Raw genomic sequence first — 16617 nt, forward strand, 5'->3', positions numbered from 1 at the left:
ACTGCACCAGTACTCCAATATATTCCAATACTGGGACTACCCATATCAATGGGAACCATGACTCGTAACCAGCTGGCGCTGTGGGAGAAAAAGGAGGCCACTACAGTGGGGGCACTATTCAATGAGGCCACTCTGCTGTCACGTACGGACTTCATACATACCCAAGGCCTGCCCAACACTTTAGTTATATTGCATGCTGGTGTGACCCATTATGTCAAGAAAACCTGGCCCCGGATGGGAAGGAAACTTCAACACATAACGTAGTGCATATGTTACATTTAATGGGGACTGGTAGACACCTAACAAAGTGTCTGTACACAAGTAGAAGAGCGACAATTCCTTCACCCCTTGCTGCCCTACGTATTAAGTGGGACACGGATTTAGAAGAGGAAATGACGGATAGGGAATGTGTGTCCCTTCTAGCTTACCCTAAAGTGGTCTTGCGCAATGCACTCTTCAGATTTATTCAATATATGATTACACAACGAGCATACATTACATCGCACCAGCTACACAAGATGCTTCCTGTAAAAGTATCGAACTGGCCTCGGTGCATGGAGACAGATGCAAATTTAGTCCATATGCTATGGGCTTGTCCCACACTAGCTTCTTATTGGGTGCAAATAGAAGATACTGGAAGATGTGGTGGGTGGTCAAACATGGCACACAGCAAGAAGCTGTTTACTGGGGATCTACCCACATCCAAAGTGATACAAAGTGCAGGCACGCTTTGCAGACCTGGCATTAAGACACAAAGATACTGATAACCAGGTGTTTGAAAGCGGCGAGGCTGCCGACGATTGCTATATGGAGAGAAGTCGTCGAACATTGGGGCCTGGCCGAAAGTGGGGCAATCTGGAGAGAGGAAAAACAAGGGCTTTGTAAGATGCCCATAGCTATGTCCTGGGATATTTGTCAGAATAAGAGGGAGAAGGAGGTTCAGGCTAGGTTCATCCTCCTATATCATTAAAGTACACTCAATTGATCCATAGATAATGGATCATGAGAAACTAGCCTAAGTCAACAGACAGTGGGTTTACCAAATTGGTGAGCCTCAACAATTTATCTCCTCGATGACCCCATTAGTTGATACACCCAACAAGGACAACAATGAAGCTGCACAATGTTGGGGCGAACTAACAGATCTCAAGAGGAATCAAATTAAAACAATCATTCATGGTATCATGATGACAGAATACCTCAGAATAAATGCAGCCCCAAGGGGATTAATTGTGCGAAATGAGCCATTTATCTTCCAACAAGATAAAGCTTTCAAGAAGGACTGGTCGCTTATTTCATGGCATTGCACAAGACACTGGCTTGTGTTGATCATTAAAACCGCGACACGCCTCTCGAATACAATGAAAGATGAAATACACACTTTAGAGATCAAACTAAAAACCTATCAAACACCAGCAGAATTAAAAAGAATGCTGGACGAGCTCACCAAAACCATGACAGAGTTCGAAATGACACTCAAAGAAAATAAATACCAGAAATTTAAAAAAGACGGCAAGAGCTTTATCCATGACAAAGCATACCTCTATACTAGGGATGGCTACCAACTAACAGGAAGGAACCCAGGATTTAACACGGACACAGATGGGTCAGACACTAGCTCAAACAGCTCTGACAACAGCTCTGGGGAACGAAATAACCCAAAGGGATGCCGCAAGTTTAGAGGAAAGATGAGAAACAGGGGAGGCCAAGGAAACTATGGATGGCCACCACACCAACCCCGTACCAAAACCCACCATACTTCTACGGCCCACCCCAATACCAACCACAACCATATCCATACTGGGAGCCTACCCCACAAAGAGAATACCCACAGATTCCTTTTTTAGGACACGGCAGAGGGCAACCAAGAGGCAAATCGAAAAGAGGACAACAGATACAATGGGCCCAACCACTGGAGACAGCACGGAGCCACACAAGGAGCATGGGGCCACCGGAGCAATTGAGCACCAGCAACAACCGAGTCTAGTGGTAAATCTATCTAGCTCCCCTCTATCCCCAATACAACTAGGAATCTTGGAAAAGGGTCTTGGTTTCGTGCCCAGACCAACATTGGATAAATTCCAACTAAGTTGTGAAATAAACGAATTCATCAGGAAATTGAAACTGAAGATATTTTTTGATGACAAAGAAAATATTGAAACAAAAAAAGGCGATACAGATCTTCGTGTGAAATCAACTTTCACACCCCCTGCAGCCAACCTTCCAGTAGAAATACTGGCTTTCGAGAAGGCAGTATTGAAAGAAATTGGAGAAATGGATCCAACAAGCCTGAAAGTGTTTCATAACACATCGAAACAAGAACTTGAGGCCATTAGAACCCTGGCCAATGACCGAAGCATTACCATCAAACCAGCAGATAAAGGTGGAGGGATCGTTGTTCAAGACACAGAACATTACAGGCGAGAATGCCTAAGACTACTATCAGATTAAAGGAATTACAGACGTCTCAAAGAAGACCCCACGGATAGACTCCGAGTCGGGATTACAAGCATGGTGGAACAAGCCCTCGCCCATGATTGGATAACCAAGAAGGAAGGGGATTTCTTGATCAATAAACAACCAACAATACCCTATTTCTACACAATCCCTAAAATACACAAATCCTTGGAGCAACCACCGGGAAGACCAATTGAGTCAGGGATCTGATCAATTTTAGAGCCTCTGTCCAAATGTGCAGATGCTTTTTTACGTCTATTAATACAAGCAACCAACACCTACCTAAAGGACACAAAAGCAGTTCTTTGCTTACTATAAGACCTTCATTTCGACCCAACAAGCCAGATCCTGATAAGCCTGGATGTGGAAAGTTTGTACACAAACTTACCCCATAAAGAAACATTGGATATCCTAGAAGAAACCGTGTACGGATCAACATGGCACTATCACACACCCCAACATGTGGTTCTTGAACGCTGCAAATGGGCACCGACAGAAAACTACTTTCGATTTGAGGAACTACTCTTCCAACAACAACACGGTACTAGCATGGGGAGCACCTTTGCGCCGAGTGAGGAGGGTCTGTATGTCTATCACCTTGAAGCACAAAAGATTCTTTCAGACCTTAACCCATTTCGAGGAAAAATTTCAGAATGGAAGAGATACATTGATGACATTCTGGTAATATGGAATGGCGATGAAACAGAAGCCAACAATTTCATTGAATGGCTAAACCTACAGGATCCCTTCCTGAAGTTTACCCACACCAAAAGTAGGTCTGAGTTAGTATTTTTAGACCTCAACATCTTTGCATCAGGTGGGAAGTTAAAAACAACAACACATTTTAAACCTACCGCTAAGAATTGCCTCCTACTATATGAGAGCTTCCACCCACGCCATCTCAAGGAAAACCTTCCCTTTGGACAGTTTCTCAGATTGAGGAGAAATTGTACAGAAACATCTGATTATGACAAACAAGCAAAGGAGGTAACTGAAAAATGAAGAGTGCGAAACTACCCTCCCAAGACCATTGCAGAGGCAAAGAAAAGAGCAAGAAACAATCATAGAGATGCCCTGCTTGAAACCTATGAAAGGAATGAGAACGAGAAAGATAAAAGACCAATATGCATAACAACTTTCAACATAGCTTCAGACAACGTCTCAAAACTAGTGAAAAAACATTGGCGGATCCTAAACAGTGGAACTCTAAACATACCGACACCAATGTTCTCACATAAAAGGGCAAAAAATCTGAAAGACCTATTAGACCTATTAGTACACACTCGTCCACAACCACAAACCAAAACCAACCAACAGGTATTAATTACATTACCAACCGGCCACCATCCGTGTGGCAATTGTAGTGTCTGTCACCTCACTACCACCACCAAAAGAGTGTCCTTCAACACAGGCAAAATATGGGACTTGTGGCAATTCACTACCTGTAACACTATGGGAGTGGTATACCTCATCACATGCGTGTGCGACCTACACTATGTAGGGATGACCACAAGAAAAATGAGCACAAGAATATGTGAACACCGAAGTAACATCCGGTGCCACAGAGCAAGCACCAGGATGACTGTGCATTTCAATGGCACAGAACATACCCCTAATGACATGCAATGGGTAGTCTTTGAGCATGTAAATCCATGTGATAACCTGACACAGGACCTACTAGAAAAGGAACCAAGATGGGTTTTTAAACTACACACAGACATTAGAGGGCTGAACGAAGGTATACCTTGGGGACATTTCCTCAGATGATCCAAGTATACACAATCCTGACATGATCCACTGTGGTGTAATAAACCAGCTACACTGGGTATAAAAGCATAGGAATCACGCCCAATCCATTAGAAAATATAAAAAAAGAGGACACTATAACTAAGAAAGTTAAGAATTTACTAAAAGAAGTGCAAAACTACTAGAGATTCTTATGTGTCACTCCTATATGTATGTGTAAATGTTATACATCATGTTAAATTTATTTGTCATGTATTTTCCCCAAGAAAAACACTCACTACAGTCAAAATATGATCAGAATACTTGTTTATCTAATTAACAACCCTTAATTATGAATTATCGACCTTTATTTGCCAGACACGGGCTACCAAAAACATGCCCAATCCAAGATGACCGCCGTTAACACCCTCCATGGAGTAGTATTTTGATTATTAAGAAATATTTTTCACACCCATAGTGAGCCTCATAACCAAATAGTTACAAATTGGGAATTACAAATCCCAACCAAATGGCGCGCGCATTGTGCCAAAATCGAGTTTTCAAACCATACACACACTAGTCGTTTAACAAAAATGCCAACATGACTTGGCAATTTACAGAATATAAAAACAGCACCGAGGCAGAGACGCGCTTATATGCGGTCGAGCCTGGGACTTACAGGTCACACCGACGGAGGGATGCCGAGAACAGTAATATTTACCTCGTTTTCTCTCCTAACAGGAACCCGTTTTGGTGGTTATTTAAAACAGATCCAGCAGAGAGAAAATACTCTAATCCTAACGTTATTGGTGTTTCTTCCACTTTTCTCTCCTCATTTTTAGGGTACTACAGGCCCCTCCACCCAGACAGACCATGGGGCATATTAGTGCTACCATAGGAGTATGTTGATATGTCTATATGTTTGTACAACGTTACATGTTGAGTGTGTGTTTACTGTCACGAAGCTTGTCCAGGAAGATAAGTGTTTTTCAAAAGGTGGTGTTTTTCAAAAGGTGGTGTTTTTCAAAAGGTGGTGTTTTTGTAACCAGTTCAGTTTTCTCTAGACTGGAGATTTCTGTGATAACAACATGAAAACAAGCCCTACTAACTGTTCCTTTTTAATAACATTAGATCACTTTCTTATTTTATTTTGAAAGGCACTGACAAGATGAGTGTGCCAACACGCGAATACCAGCACCTGCCCATTGAGGCAGGATGTATTTTTCTAACCTGCATTTCTTTTTCTCTAATACAGATACTACGCGTTCATGAATAACCGTATGTATATAACCAAGTGCGCTCAATAGGCGCACGTTATTAGTCTAATTTTTCACCTTAATTTAGGTTTCTGCACGGAGTGGTACACGTGGAGCTGGATCCCATGCTGTCCTGAAGAAGAGGTTAGGGGATACCTCGAAACATGTTGAGAAATAATAGGCAATATAACCACATAACAGTTCTATTTTTCCTGTTATTAACCCCTTTTTATCTTACCAGCTAGGAGTAGGAATAAATTGGTAACTCACTAGTTATTTTTAACTAACACAAACACCACTCCCCCAACACTGCACAACACATAGTTTCACACAAAAAGTGCTCCTACGTAAATCTCGCAAGTTGTAGCACTCCCCAAACAGTAGATGCTTGGGATGGCCCCAATGATGAAGCATGTCACCTAGTGGCAACCCTGGGTGAGTGAGGGGACTCTAGAAAAGCATTTTTCTTTTCTAAATTGTTGAGGCTCACCAATTTGGTGAACCCACAGTCTGTTGACTTAGGCTAGTTTCTCATGATCCATTATCTATCGATCAATTGAGTGTACTATGTCCTGGGATATACAGCTAGAGGCCTTCAAGGCATGGGATTGGGACAAACAAACTGATGATGTGACCAGAGCGCCTTCCACGCTGACTAACCTAGTTCTGTCAATTGTAAATTAGTGGCTGGATATCATGGAGCCCTGCACTGGTTGTATAGTGGGAATATGTATAGAGCTCATAGCTACCTACAATATGTTTGTGTGCTATACAAGATAGCCCTTAATAAGAAGATAAATCCTAACCGCAGGTAGATATACCTTGGATTCATATATAAGGAGACATATTTCTTGGGATTGGGGGGGGGGGCTATCTTTGATTGTTTTATAAATGTTAGTTATATCAAAAACATGGCATAATAATTAGAGTTAATTGAATATGTTGCAAATGAAGATGCAATTATAGGATACAGACTGTGATAATGTCTTCTTATACTCCGACAAAGGCAACTTTATAAATGTCATTGTGATTGTATTCCTTGAGCTAACATTGTACGTTTATAAGCTGCTTCTGTAAAAGGAAATCAAATGTATCCAAAGAAGGACTAAGGACAAAACTCAATAAAATATGTTAAACAAAAAACATTTTATAGCAGTTTCAAATTTGAATTTCAGAGCGTAAGTATCCCCAAATTCTTTTGTTGGTTTTCTATAACATCAAGTAAAATGTACTTTTATTTGTTTGTTTTATCTGCATCGTTTAATTTTCAGATACGTTGATTGTAATCATCAAAGTATGATGCAATTAAATGTATTTAACATATCACTTTTACTGACTAATGACCATGCGGTTCCATTTTCCCATTTCACAGCCCAGTGACTTCTCTGTATCTTTGAAGGCGATGGGGAAGAACAAGCATTTCAAGGTGCAGTTTATGGACAGCGTCTATTGCATTGGTCAGCGGCGATTTAACAGCATGGATGAATTGGTGGAACACTACAAAAAGGCTCCCATCTTCACCAGTGAGCAAGGTGAAAAACTATACCTTGTTAAAGCACTACAGTGACATTGAAGATGGACTGGACCCCAAAAATCGACATGCCTCAGATAAAGCACCTCATTCTATAGAGCAGCGCTATCTTCAATATGACAACATTCTAGAACTGTTGACTCTTTTTACGCAACACTTGTTCTGTGCATTATTCTTGTCCATTATTTTCAGTTTTCTCAGCTTTTGTTTGTTGTTCAGCTGTGCCCTGTTGAGGAACTCGCCTGAGGCAACACGACCTGAACCGCTTTTATGCCTGTGAATGAAGCCCACACCTTGCTGCAGGTTTACATATAAATCAACAGTGGAATCGAAAAGTACATCGCTGGAGGGTTCAATTCTAAACAGTATTAATAGTCTCAGAATGCACGTGCAAACAGATTTTTAATTTAGATTTCTACTATTGGGCACAATTTGAGTGTATTGAATCTATAGCTGATCAAGTGAAATATGGTAGTCCTGAGATTTGTGAGTTCTGTAACTTTGTCGCTTACCAAGTACAAATGTATTTTACCAAAGTTCCTAGAATTTAGAAGCACTCTGCGTTGTACTCTGCTGTGGCATTGTCTCTGTCGATTTGTGAAGAGTACACCAATTACGATCATGTATTAGGACTTCTAACACTATTCAGGTATGATTATAGCTAAAGAAAAGTAGAATCTAGCAGAATTCATATTTAATGACCGCAAACAGGTTTATCATTAGATCAGATTTATTTTTTTTGAAGAAAGAATTGTTGAATATAAGGCATCCATCTTGATTCAAAAAAAGGAAATGCACATTCACCATGTAATTTGATCTAATCTTTGCTGGTTTTGAAGTGAACAGTTGAGTATTAAATATCTGACTCAAGCTAAGTGGAGACCAAGTAGAGTGATACAAGGGGCATGTGTCCACACCTTTGTATTTGCTTCAGTCAGAAAAATCTAATTCAAAAAGTAAATGACTAGCGTATTGCACAGCACAATGTTTATTTATGGAAGGATTTGCATTCCTCTCCCTATTTAATTTTTTTTTATAATGTATTGTAGATTTCCTGTTTGGGGTGACAGGCTTGTGATAAGGAACAAGTATTTTTTTGTTCAAGTAAATCAGGTAATGGCCACATTGAGAATAAAGGCCAGGACCCGTCTGTCCGATAAGAGCTGTCACTACTGTCAGGGTAATATTTTACAGCTAATGTGATGATGAATAATGTAAATGAGTACATTTGAAGAGAAATGACTGAAAGGGGTTTCCAGGTAACCATTTGAAGGCCTTTCTGTACTAGAACAAGTACATCTTAATAGCTCGTGTTAGTACTTCTTTTGAAATGTAGCCACGTTTTATACTGTTTATACAAAACATTTTGTCCACAGACTGATGTGTATGTCAGTTTCCAGTGTCCATCCATAAATAATTTTTGAGGTTTTGATGCTAATACAGTTATAAATATTGCACCCAATATGAGCAGAATCTGTTGAGTGTTTTTATAATTGAAACAGCTCTGTTTTTCGGTTTTGCTTTCCTCATAGTAATTGTTCTGTACTGGTTTCTCATTTTTGATCATTCTAAAATAGTGGTCATGGGGTAATGACAACACTTTTATTTCTATTACTTTGTAAAGTTAGATGAAGCCGCATATCCAGTTAAGCAGCATGAGCAGGAACTCTGTTGTCTTACTTCAGTTATCTAAAATTGCAGTTGGAGCAAGAAAGTCTTTTTTTTTCTCTTAGTTGTTTCAGTTACAGGACTCCTGATCTGGCAAAGGCCTATGTCTAATAATTATGAACACTATTTACCCTTTTATTAGAGGACAACATGCCAGCCATCCAATGCAATTCCCATGATGTGTTTTGCAGCCCTCTTCAATGTTTAAAAATAAAATTCCAGTAGCAAGTAAAAAGCAACTAGGTTGTTACTAGCTATCTTTGCTGCCGGCTCATGTTGTATCACGCTAAAGCTACTGGTAAGTGCAATACATTGTTTACCAAAATTCTTTCTTGTTCTAAAACGTTAACACTTTAAAGTATTTATTTTTCATTGACATTCAACAAAATCAGTATTTTAATGGTTATGTATTTCACAGCAATGTTCTGATGAAGGGGACTGTATTGATTTGGGGAAAGGTTAACCACAACCCTTGGTTACAGAGCGTTTTCCTATTGAGTACATTACCTTTCTCTGAAAAGGAGATCCTTGTAAACATGTAAGTTAAAATATTGTCACAGAGCTTGTATGAACAGTTTGTGAGTTGTGAAAATATCTTCCTGATGAGCAAATAAAGGATGTAGAGATGCAGAATTAAATGAAGATTATAATTTGCCTCTTAATCATATATTCACATGAAAAAAGCACACATGACAAAAGGAGTGGTGTTTCGCCCAAGAAGTGTTGAAACAAGCCATTTACTTAATTTGAAATACTTTTGAATATTGTTCAAGTAGTTGGTATTTTTCCTCCATTTGCTATTAAAGTGCTCTGCTCTAAGGGTGTGCTAATTGTAGCGCAGTAGGCAGATACTGTCTCCAGTTATTTTCATGCCCGGTGCTCATACATTTTCTTTTTATAATACATGTATTTGTAAGTGTCATAGTCTTATATTGGGGGTCATTTAGGAGTGGGATGATCTGCAAGAATTTGTACCATAGTATTATATTTGTGATTCAGTCATCTGGGCAATTGCAGTTATTGAAATAAAAAGTGAAAGTAGATAACAAAGAATATAAAAAAACATATATTATAGTCTTAGTGCCCAACCTAGTGGGCTCTACCGGCCATTAAAGGCCAGCTCCAGCGTTAAAGGCCCGAGCCAAAGGCTCCCCTTTCTTTGCTGCTCATGAGTCTTAGAGAAGTGGATTTTAGTCTGTATAGCGCCTGGATACCCACCTGGGTGATAATCTGCGCTCTAGAAATATAGTCTGATTGATTAGGTCTTTGGACTTTTTGCCCTCTCTACTGATGTTGGGAATATAATTTTTTAGGTCTGGCATAAAGATCACTTAAGATCTTTTTTGCCACCCTTATGTTTTCCAAACCAATTTCATACAGAAAATTCATACATGTATAGGGGTTCCCACTCAGCATTCTTTCACCATTGGCCTGTTGGCATGTCACTCATATTAAACTCCCTCCTACCCCAGCAAAAAGTATTGATCAACAGACCAGTCCACTCCAGCTATCGTATCCTTTCACTTTGAGTGACTGCATTTTGCTCTTGCACATGTACACAGATACCTAAAAAATAGTTCCCCTCCTTAAAAACAAATTGTTACACTTGCATGTACCAATGACTGATTGTCCCTATGTATAGTAGGGTTACATCAGCTATTTTCATAAGTCTCAAGACATTTATTTTAAATTGCAATGTTCATCCCTCGCTGTAAACCACCATTGGTGTATTTATTTATGCTACTAAAAATTAGCACAAGTCATTTGAATAGTTAGTGATTTTTAGGTTAAAGCCACAATCCCACTGCGTTGTGATTGACATGTTACTCACTTGTACCGGACTTGAGAGAGCCCTCTACTAACTACTTATTGGAGCAGCATCTTCTCTATTGGAGTGTTGTACAAGCACTGTCAGTGTGCAGAAAACACTTCTCTCGAATCGAAGAATTTTTAAAGATGCTCAGCTTCCTTCCTGATACTCAGCTCCCTCCTTCCCCTAGAATGAGGAACACACGTTGCGTTCCCCTAGAGCAGGGGGTCTTCAAACTGGGGGGGCGGGCACCCCTAGGGAGCCTCAAGTGATCCCAGGTGGGGGGTGCCAGACTCTGGCCAAAAGAAGCGTTGTACTGATAACAGTGCTTTGTTTTAAGATTAAATAAATGAGTGGCCCTATAATAGGCCATCACTAACATTTTTTGCTATTTATATCCTGGCTGAGAGAAGGTGTCAAAAGAGAAGGTACTCCCAATATTCTTCAACAAGCCCCCTCCCCCCCACACTTCTAATAGTCACACTGTGGATACTTGTACGTGTTAGCAAGGCCGTGCTTGACCAGAATAGTATGTTTGGCAATCATGTATGTGATTGCATTTTTAAAACAGTAACAGAAACATAAGTGCAGTGTTTAAATATGTATAGTCCTATTTAAACAATGACAATTTAATCAAATAATTGTGAAAAATTCTGAGGGGGGCCCGATTTTGTAATTTTTTTTCCCCCACGGGAGGGTGTGGGGGCATTGAAAAGTTTGACAAACTCTACCCTTAGGGGAGCCTCACACAGCTGCTTTCATGCCACTCTTCCCTTGTGAAAGTCTCACACCACTGGCGTAACGCTGCTCACCCCTAGAAGGAGCAACAAAGGCTGCAGTAAGGAGGCTTTCATGGCTGTAGTAACGCCAAACACCCCTAGAGGTACTGTCAGTAAGACTGCATTAACACCACTCATTCCTAAAGGAAGCTTCACAGGGCTGCATGAACACATTTGCCCCTAGAAGGAGAGTAGACAAATAATAAAGCGTGCAAGACCTTCCAGTCACCAAAACATTAAGAACCAAAAAAAAACGATTTCATTTTGTTGTACTTACTTGAATAAAGGTTCCTATAAATAGTAGGGTGCGATCAAACACTTTAAAAAAATCCAGAAATGGATTGAAATATATAATTTGGACTTATTGTGAACCAGCTTTGGCAAAAAATCCCAAGGAAAACATGACCAACTGGTTAAAATAGCAAAACGGTGTATGCATATTCCTATACTAAAGCGACACCCGCCTCAGGTTGGTGCACTTCTTTGGAAGCAGTTGCTGCTGAATTGAGCTGGACATCTACTGACAACAAGTGGAACCTCCGCTTTATGAAAACATTTCAATGCTTTTGGTTCGCTACGGCAACGACACCTAGTAACTATTTGTAGAACTGCAGCTTAATTAAATGATTTCAGTGCATTTTCATTCCACTTTTGAGGGACACTTAGTTGCACTGAGGTTTTATTATTATTTTTTTTATTTATTTGAAGTACTTTAGCGACATAAGAAATTTAATCAACAATACTTAAGATCAGATACAACGAAAACAGGTTCAGCCTAGAATTCAGCCAAGCAATGAAGTTTAACATCGTCTACCGAGGAAATCAATTGGAAACAAAATAATGTCCCCAGATTTTATCAAATTTTCTTGTACCTCCCACCCGCATAGCATAAATTTGTTCACTTTTCCTAACTCTCCTCATTTTTTGTATCCACTCTACTTTAGATGGGATCTGTTCTGACCGCCAGTTCTGCAATAACAAAGATCTTGCCACTGCCATTGCTATAAACAGTAATTTAACAAAATGGGTAGGGATTTTAAGATCGGGGTCAAAACCATAAAGCATCAATTTTTCATTAAAAGGAACCGTAATTTTATAATAGGCCTGAAAAAAAACAAAAATCTCTTCCCAAAATATCCTAATTTTCGTACAATGGACCATTACATGAGACCAGTTTGCGGAAGTATGCTGTATACATCTGAAGCAGTTCGATGAATAATTTGAATACATTTTGGAAATAGCCGCAGGAGTACGATATTGTAACCATTTCCCAAAGAATAACATTCTGCGCCAATTAGCTCCTCGAAGTGTACTAAAATTAAACTGATTAATGGTCCTCCAAGTATTTGTAGATAATACAATATTTTCCTGTTCCTGCCATTTTTTAATTGCTTTTTGACATAAATCCATTTCCTTACTAGCCGCTAAGCATCGCTTCCACTCCCCAGGTCTCCTTACACATGCAATCAAAAAGAGGTCTTTAACCAGTTGGGTTGGTTGATTAAGCTGTTCAATATCAAGTTGTTCCAAGAATTTGAAGATAGTATTGTAAGACCACACCAACAAAAAATTCCTCTGAATAAGACATGCCATCTCTGTTGGAGTTATCCATACTCCATTTTTTTTAAAATCGACTATTTTAATAAATCCTACTCTGGCCCAATTATCTACTGTCTCAGATCCAATTTTAATGCCTATCAGTGGAAAGATACTAGACAGCATTGTTGTTACATTAATTAATGGGAGAGAATATCTTTTAAACATAGCAGTATGTTTTTTAGAAACCATAGCAGGATCTTGTTGCGGACTAATTTGGGAGATTTAAAAATCTGCGGGGGTGGTATCTCATTTTCTAAACAAATTGGGTCAAAAAAAATAAAATAAGGATTGCCCTTGAGTTTGATTCCTAAACCTCGACAAATATTGTATAAAATATGCGTTATAATAATCTCTAATATATTAAAGAGAGTCCTCCTTGATCTAGATCCGCATAGAGAGTATTGATTGCTATACAAGGTGGCTTTTTTGCCCAGATGAAGGCAGAAAACAGATTCTACCCTAGAAAAATAGGTTCCTAGCAGGAAACAAGGAATAGTGGAAAACAAAAAATTAAATAAAGGAAGAACGGACATTTTTATCAGGGCGACCCGACCCAGGATCGAAAGTGGCAAAGAATTCCAACGTGTAAACATTGACCGGATCTTTAGAAGAAGGGGATCGAAGTTGAGCATGTATAAATCCTTAACTGTGTGTGAGAAAAAGACCCCGATATATCTTTTCGGTTTAGTGTTTAAACAGCACCTTAAATCGGGATGTATTTCTAGCTCTCTATTCCCACACTTCAGAATCTCAGTTTTCTTTTTGTTAATCCGATAGCACCCTAAGGCTTCGAATTCCTCAAAAATCTGAAAAATCCTCATTTGCGAATAAAGTTCGGGTTTAATTAATAACATAATATCATCCGCATAGAGTTTGATCTTCGCCATTGAAGGAACTGGGGAAAGAATACTAGTACAATTTCTTATTGCGGCAGCAAGGGGCTCAATAAAAAACACAAACAAAACTGGGGATAAAGGGCAGCCCTGTCGTGTGCCGCGCTTTACTAAAACTGTACCGACCATTACCGTATTTATGATAATATTTTCTTTGGCCGTAGGATAAAGATTTCGAATTAAATTTACTATTTTATCAGAAATCCCAAAGTGCTCTAAAATAATAAAATGTCTTCCATACCACCAAATCAAAAGCTTTTTCTGCATCCAATAACAAAATCAATGCTGGGATCCCTTGTGTCTCAAAATAATCTAAAGCTTCAATTAAATAATGCGTGTTCGTAAACAAATGTCTCCCTGGAATAAAGCCGTTCTGATCCGAAGGGATCAACTCTGTTGATACTTGATTCAAACGCATTGAAATTAATTTTGTAACGATTTTATAATCTATATTTAATAAGGTAATAGGTCGGTACGAGTTCGGATCTTTCGCTTATTTCCCCTTCTTCAAAAAACTCACCACAGTTCCTTCCCGAAAAGAGTCCGGGATCGGGCCTCCTTCCAGCATCGAGTTCAATAATTGCAAAAAAGGTTAGAGAAAGTACAAAAAAAAGTTTTTAAAAATTCAGCTGACAATCCGTCTGGGCCACAAGCCTTACCATTTGGGAGATTTTTAACTACCAGTTCTATTTCTTCCAGAGAAAATGGGCACATCAATGTTAATTGGTCAGTTTGGGAGAGGCGAGGCAACGCACAGTTTTCTAAGAAATCTGATAACTTTTCCTGATCAATGTTATGTTGCTGACTGTAGATATTATTGTAATGGGAAAGCATTATCTTTCCTATCCCATCCGAATCTGTTATGTGCATTTGGGTTACTGGGCATTTTAATCCTCTAATCAGATTGGCGGCAGCTTGTTCTTTCACCTGCCAAGCCAGAAATTTCCCAGTAAAATTACTCTCTTCGTAAATTTTTTGAGATTGTCTGTAGAAAATCTCCTCACTTTGGGCATAGTAATACGAGCTAAGTGCCCTTTTAGCTTCATCTAATTGATGTGAAATCGTGCTGGAGGGGTTCAGCTGTCTTAATTCGTTTAAAACTTGTATTCTTTGTTCCAGAGCATCTTTTTTACATTTGGCTACTTTTATTGCTGCTGCATCTTTACTTATAATTATTCCACAAACAAAGGCCTTCATGGTGTCCCAGATAATATTGATCGGAGCCGTTTCAACATTACGGGAAACAAAATCACTAATCTCTGATTTCAAAGACGTTACCCATGTTTCGTCGTTCAAGTATATTTTATTGAATATCCAACGCTTAGGAGTCTTTGGGTTTTGTATTAAAGCGAACCTAATGACTAACATTGCATGGTCAGAAAACCCATTATGAATGGGCCTCTGATCCAACATATTAAGCTGTCTAGATACAAGAAAGAAATCAATCCGAGATGAAGACTTAAATCTCCCTGACCAACATGTGTATTCTTTTCTTAACGGGTGTTGTGTACGTCATGGGTCACACAGGTCTAAAATATTTTTATAATTAAGAATAACTTTCAGTGATTTAGGTTTGAATTGCCTCCTTGATTGCGTGGTTGAATCTAATTTTAAGTTCATAAGCAGATTAAAATCTCCTCCGATGATATCTCCTACTACCAATAATAAAGATTGAAACAAATCTTCATACGCTGAAGAACTATCATCAACAGGAGCGTAAAAGCTAACAAACGTGATGGGTCTTAATCTATTTTTAATTTTACAAATAACCCGGCACCAACGCCCTGAGCCATCCCCATCTGTGTGTACAATCTCAGCATGAATATTCTTATTTAGAAATATCGCAACCCCTCGCTGGGCTTCAGAAAACGAAGAAAAACCACGATGTGAGGCCCAGGTTTTGAACATCAAAAATTAATCTAATTTTAAAGATGAAACATGAGTTTCCTGCAGCAATATTGCCGAAGGATTTTCAGACTTAATCCATGATTCTATGGCCCGCAATTTCTTTTTGTTATTTAAACCATTAACATTGAAAGAGATAACTTTCAAACACTCACCACTCAACATTTAGAATAGAATTACATATTTTTCCGTAAATATCCGCAAATCTCTTTTTATCTTTTATAGGCAAAGAGCCGTCTATCTGAAGAAAAATATTTACTAGGCATATCGCTAAAGACTTCTTTTTTTTTTTTTACTTTTTCCAACCTTCTCCCCCACCCTGTGCACCCCCATCCCCCCCCGCCCTGTGCATCCGCATCACCCCTACCACCCAACCCCCAACAACATAACCCCCACCCCTCCACCTGCGGCCCTGCCTCCTTCCCCCACACTGGCCACAGATCTAACCCCCTAAACCTTGGGTGTCCTGGTATTACACCCCTTGGGTCCTGGACTTCTCCTCCCCCTCAATATATATTTTTTACTATTTTGTCCCCTGCCATCACTTTTCACCCTTATGTCCCTTAGTGATTTCCTTCAATAAATCTTGTGCTTCATCCAGGTCTGACAGCATATATTGCTTGCCCTGTGCCAAAACTTTAAGTTTAGATTGTTGAGCGATCATGGCCTGGGCACCGTTAGCTTTAAATAAGTGAAGCATTTTCACGAACTCTTTCCTCCTACGTGCAGCAGGTGCCGACATGTCGGAGAAAATCCGGCATTTAGTTGTCTCATTGACGTCAAATTGTCTTAATTGATATGCCTTAGACAAAATAGCTTCCTTTATCCCACTGTCTGAAAAATTTAGCAGAATTGTGCGAGGTAGAGTAGAGTGGGGGAAAGGCTGGGCTGGGACACGATGTGCTCTGATTATTGTTAGATCCCCCTCATATTCTGGTATTACTTTCTGTTTTAAAAAGGAGGTCGCCCAGTGTACTGTATCGGACCCCTCTAC

The 16617-nt window shown here is 39.4% G+C and overlaps 1 protein-coding gene across 2 annotated transcripts in view; it reads left to right on the forward strand.

Moving 5' to 3' along the window:
- NCK2 (NCK adaptor protein 2) overlaps positions 1-9275 on the forward strand; it is a 242094-nt gene extending 232819 nt beyond the window's left edge. For both annotated transcript variants that reach the window (XM_085622617.1, XM_085622616.1), the window contains one exon: positions 6811-9275. In XM_085622617.1, coding sequence (XP_085478743.1) covers positions 6811-7005 — 195 coding nt within the window. In that variant the 3' untranslated portion in view covers positions 7006-9275. The remainder of the gene's footprint in view (positions 1-6810) is intronic.
- Positions 9276-16617: the final 7342 nt, after the last annotated feature.

The sequence above is a fragment of the Triturus cristatus genome, chromosome 8, assembly GCF_964204655.1.
Source record: "Triturus cristatus chromosome 8, aTriCri1.1, whole genome shotgun sequence".
NCBI lineage: Eukaryota > Metazoa > Chordata > Amphibia > Caudata > Salamandridae > Triturus > Triturus cristatus.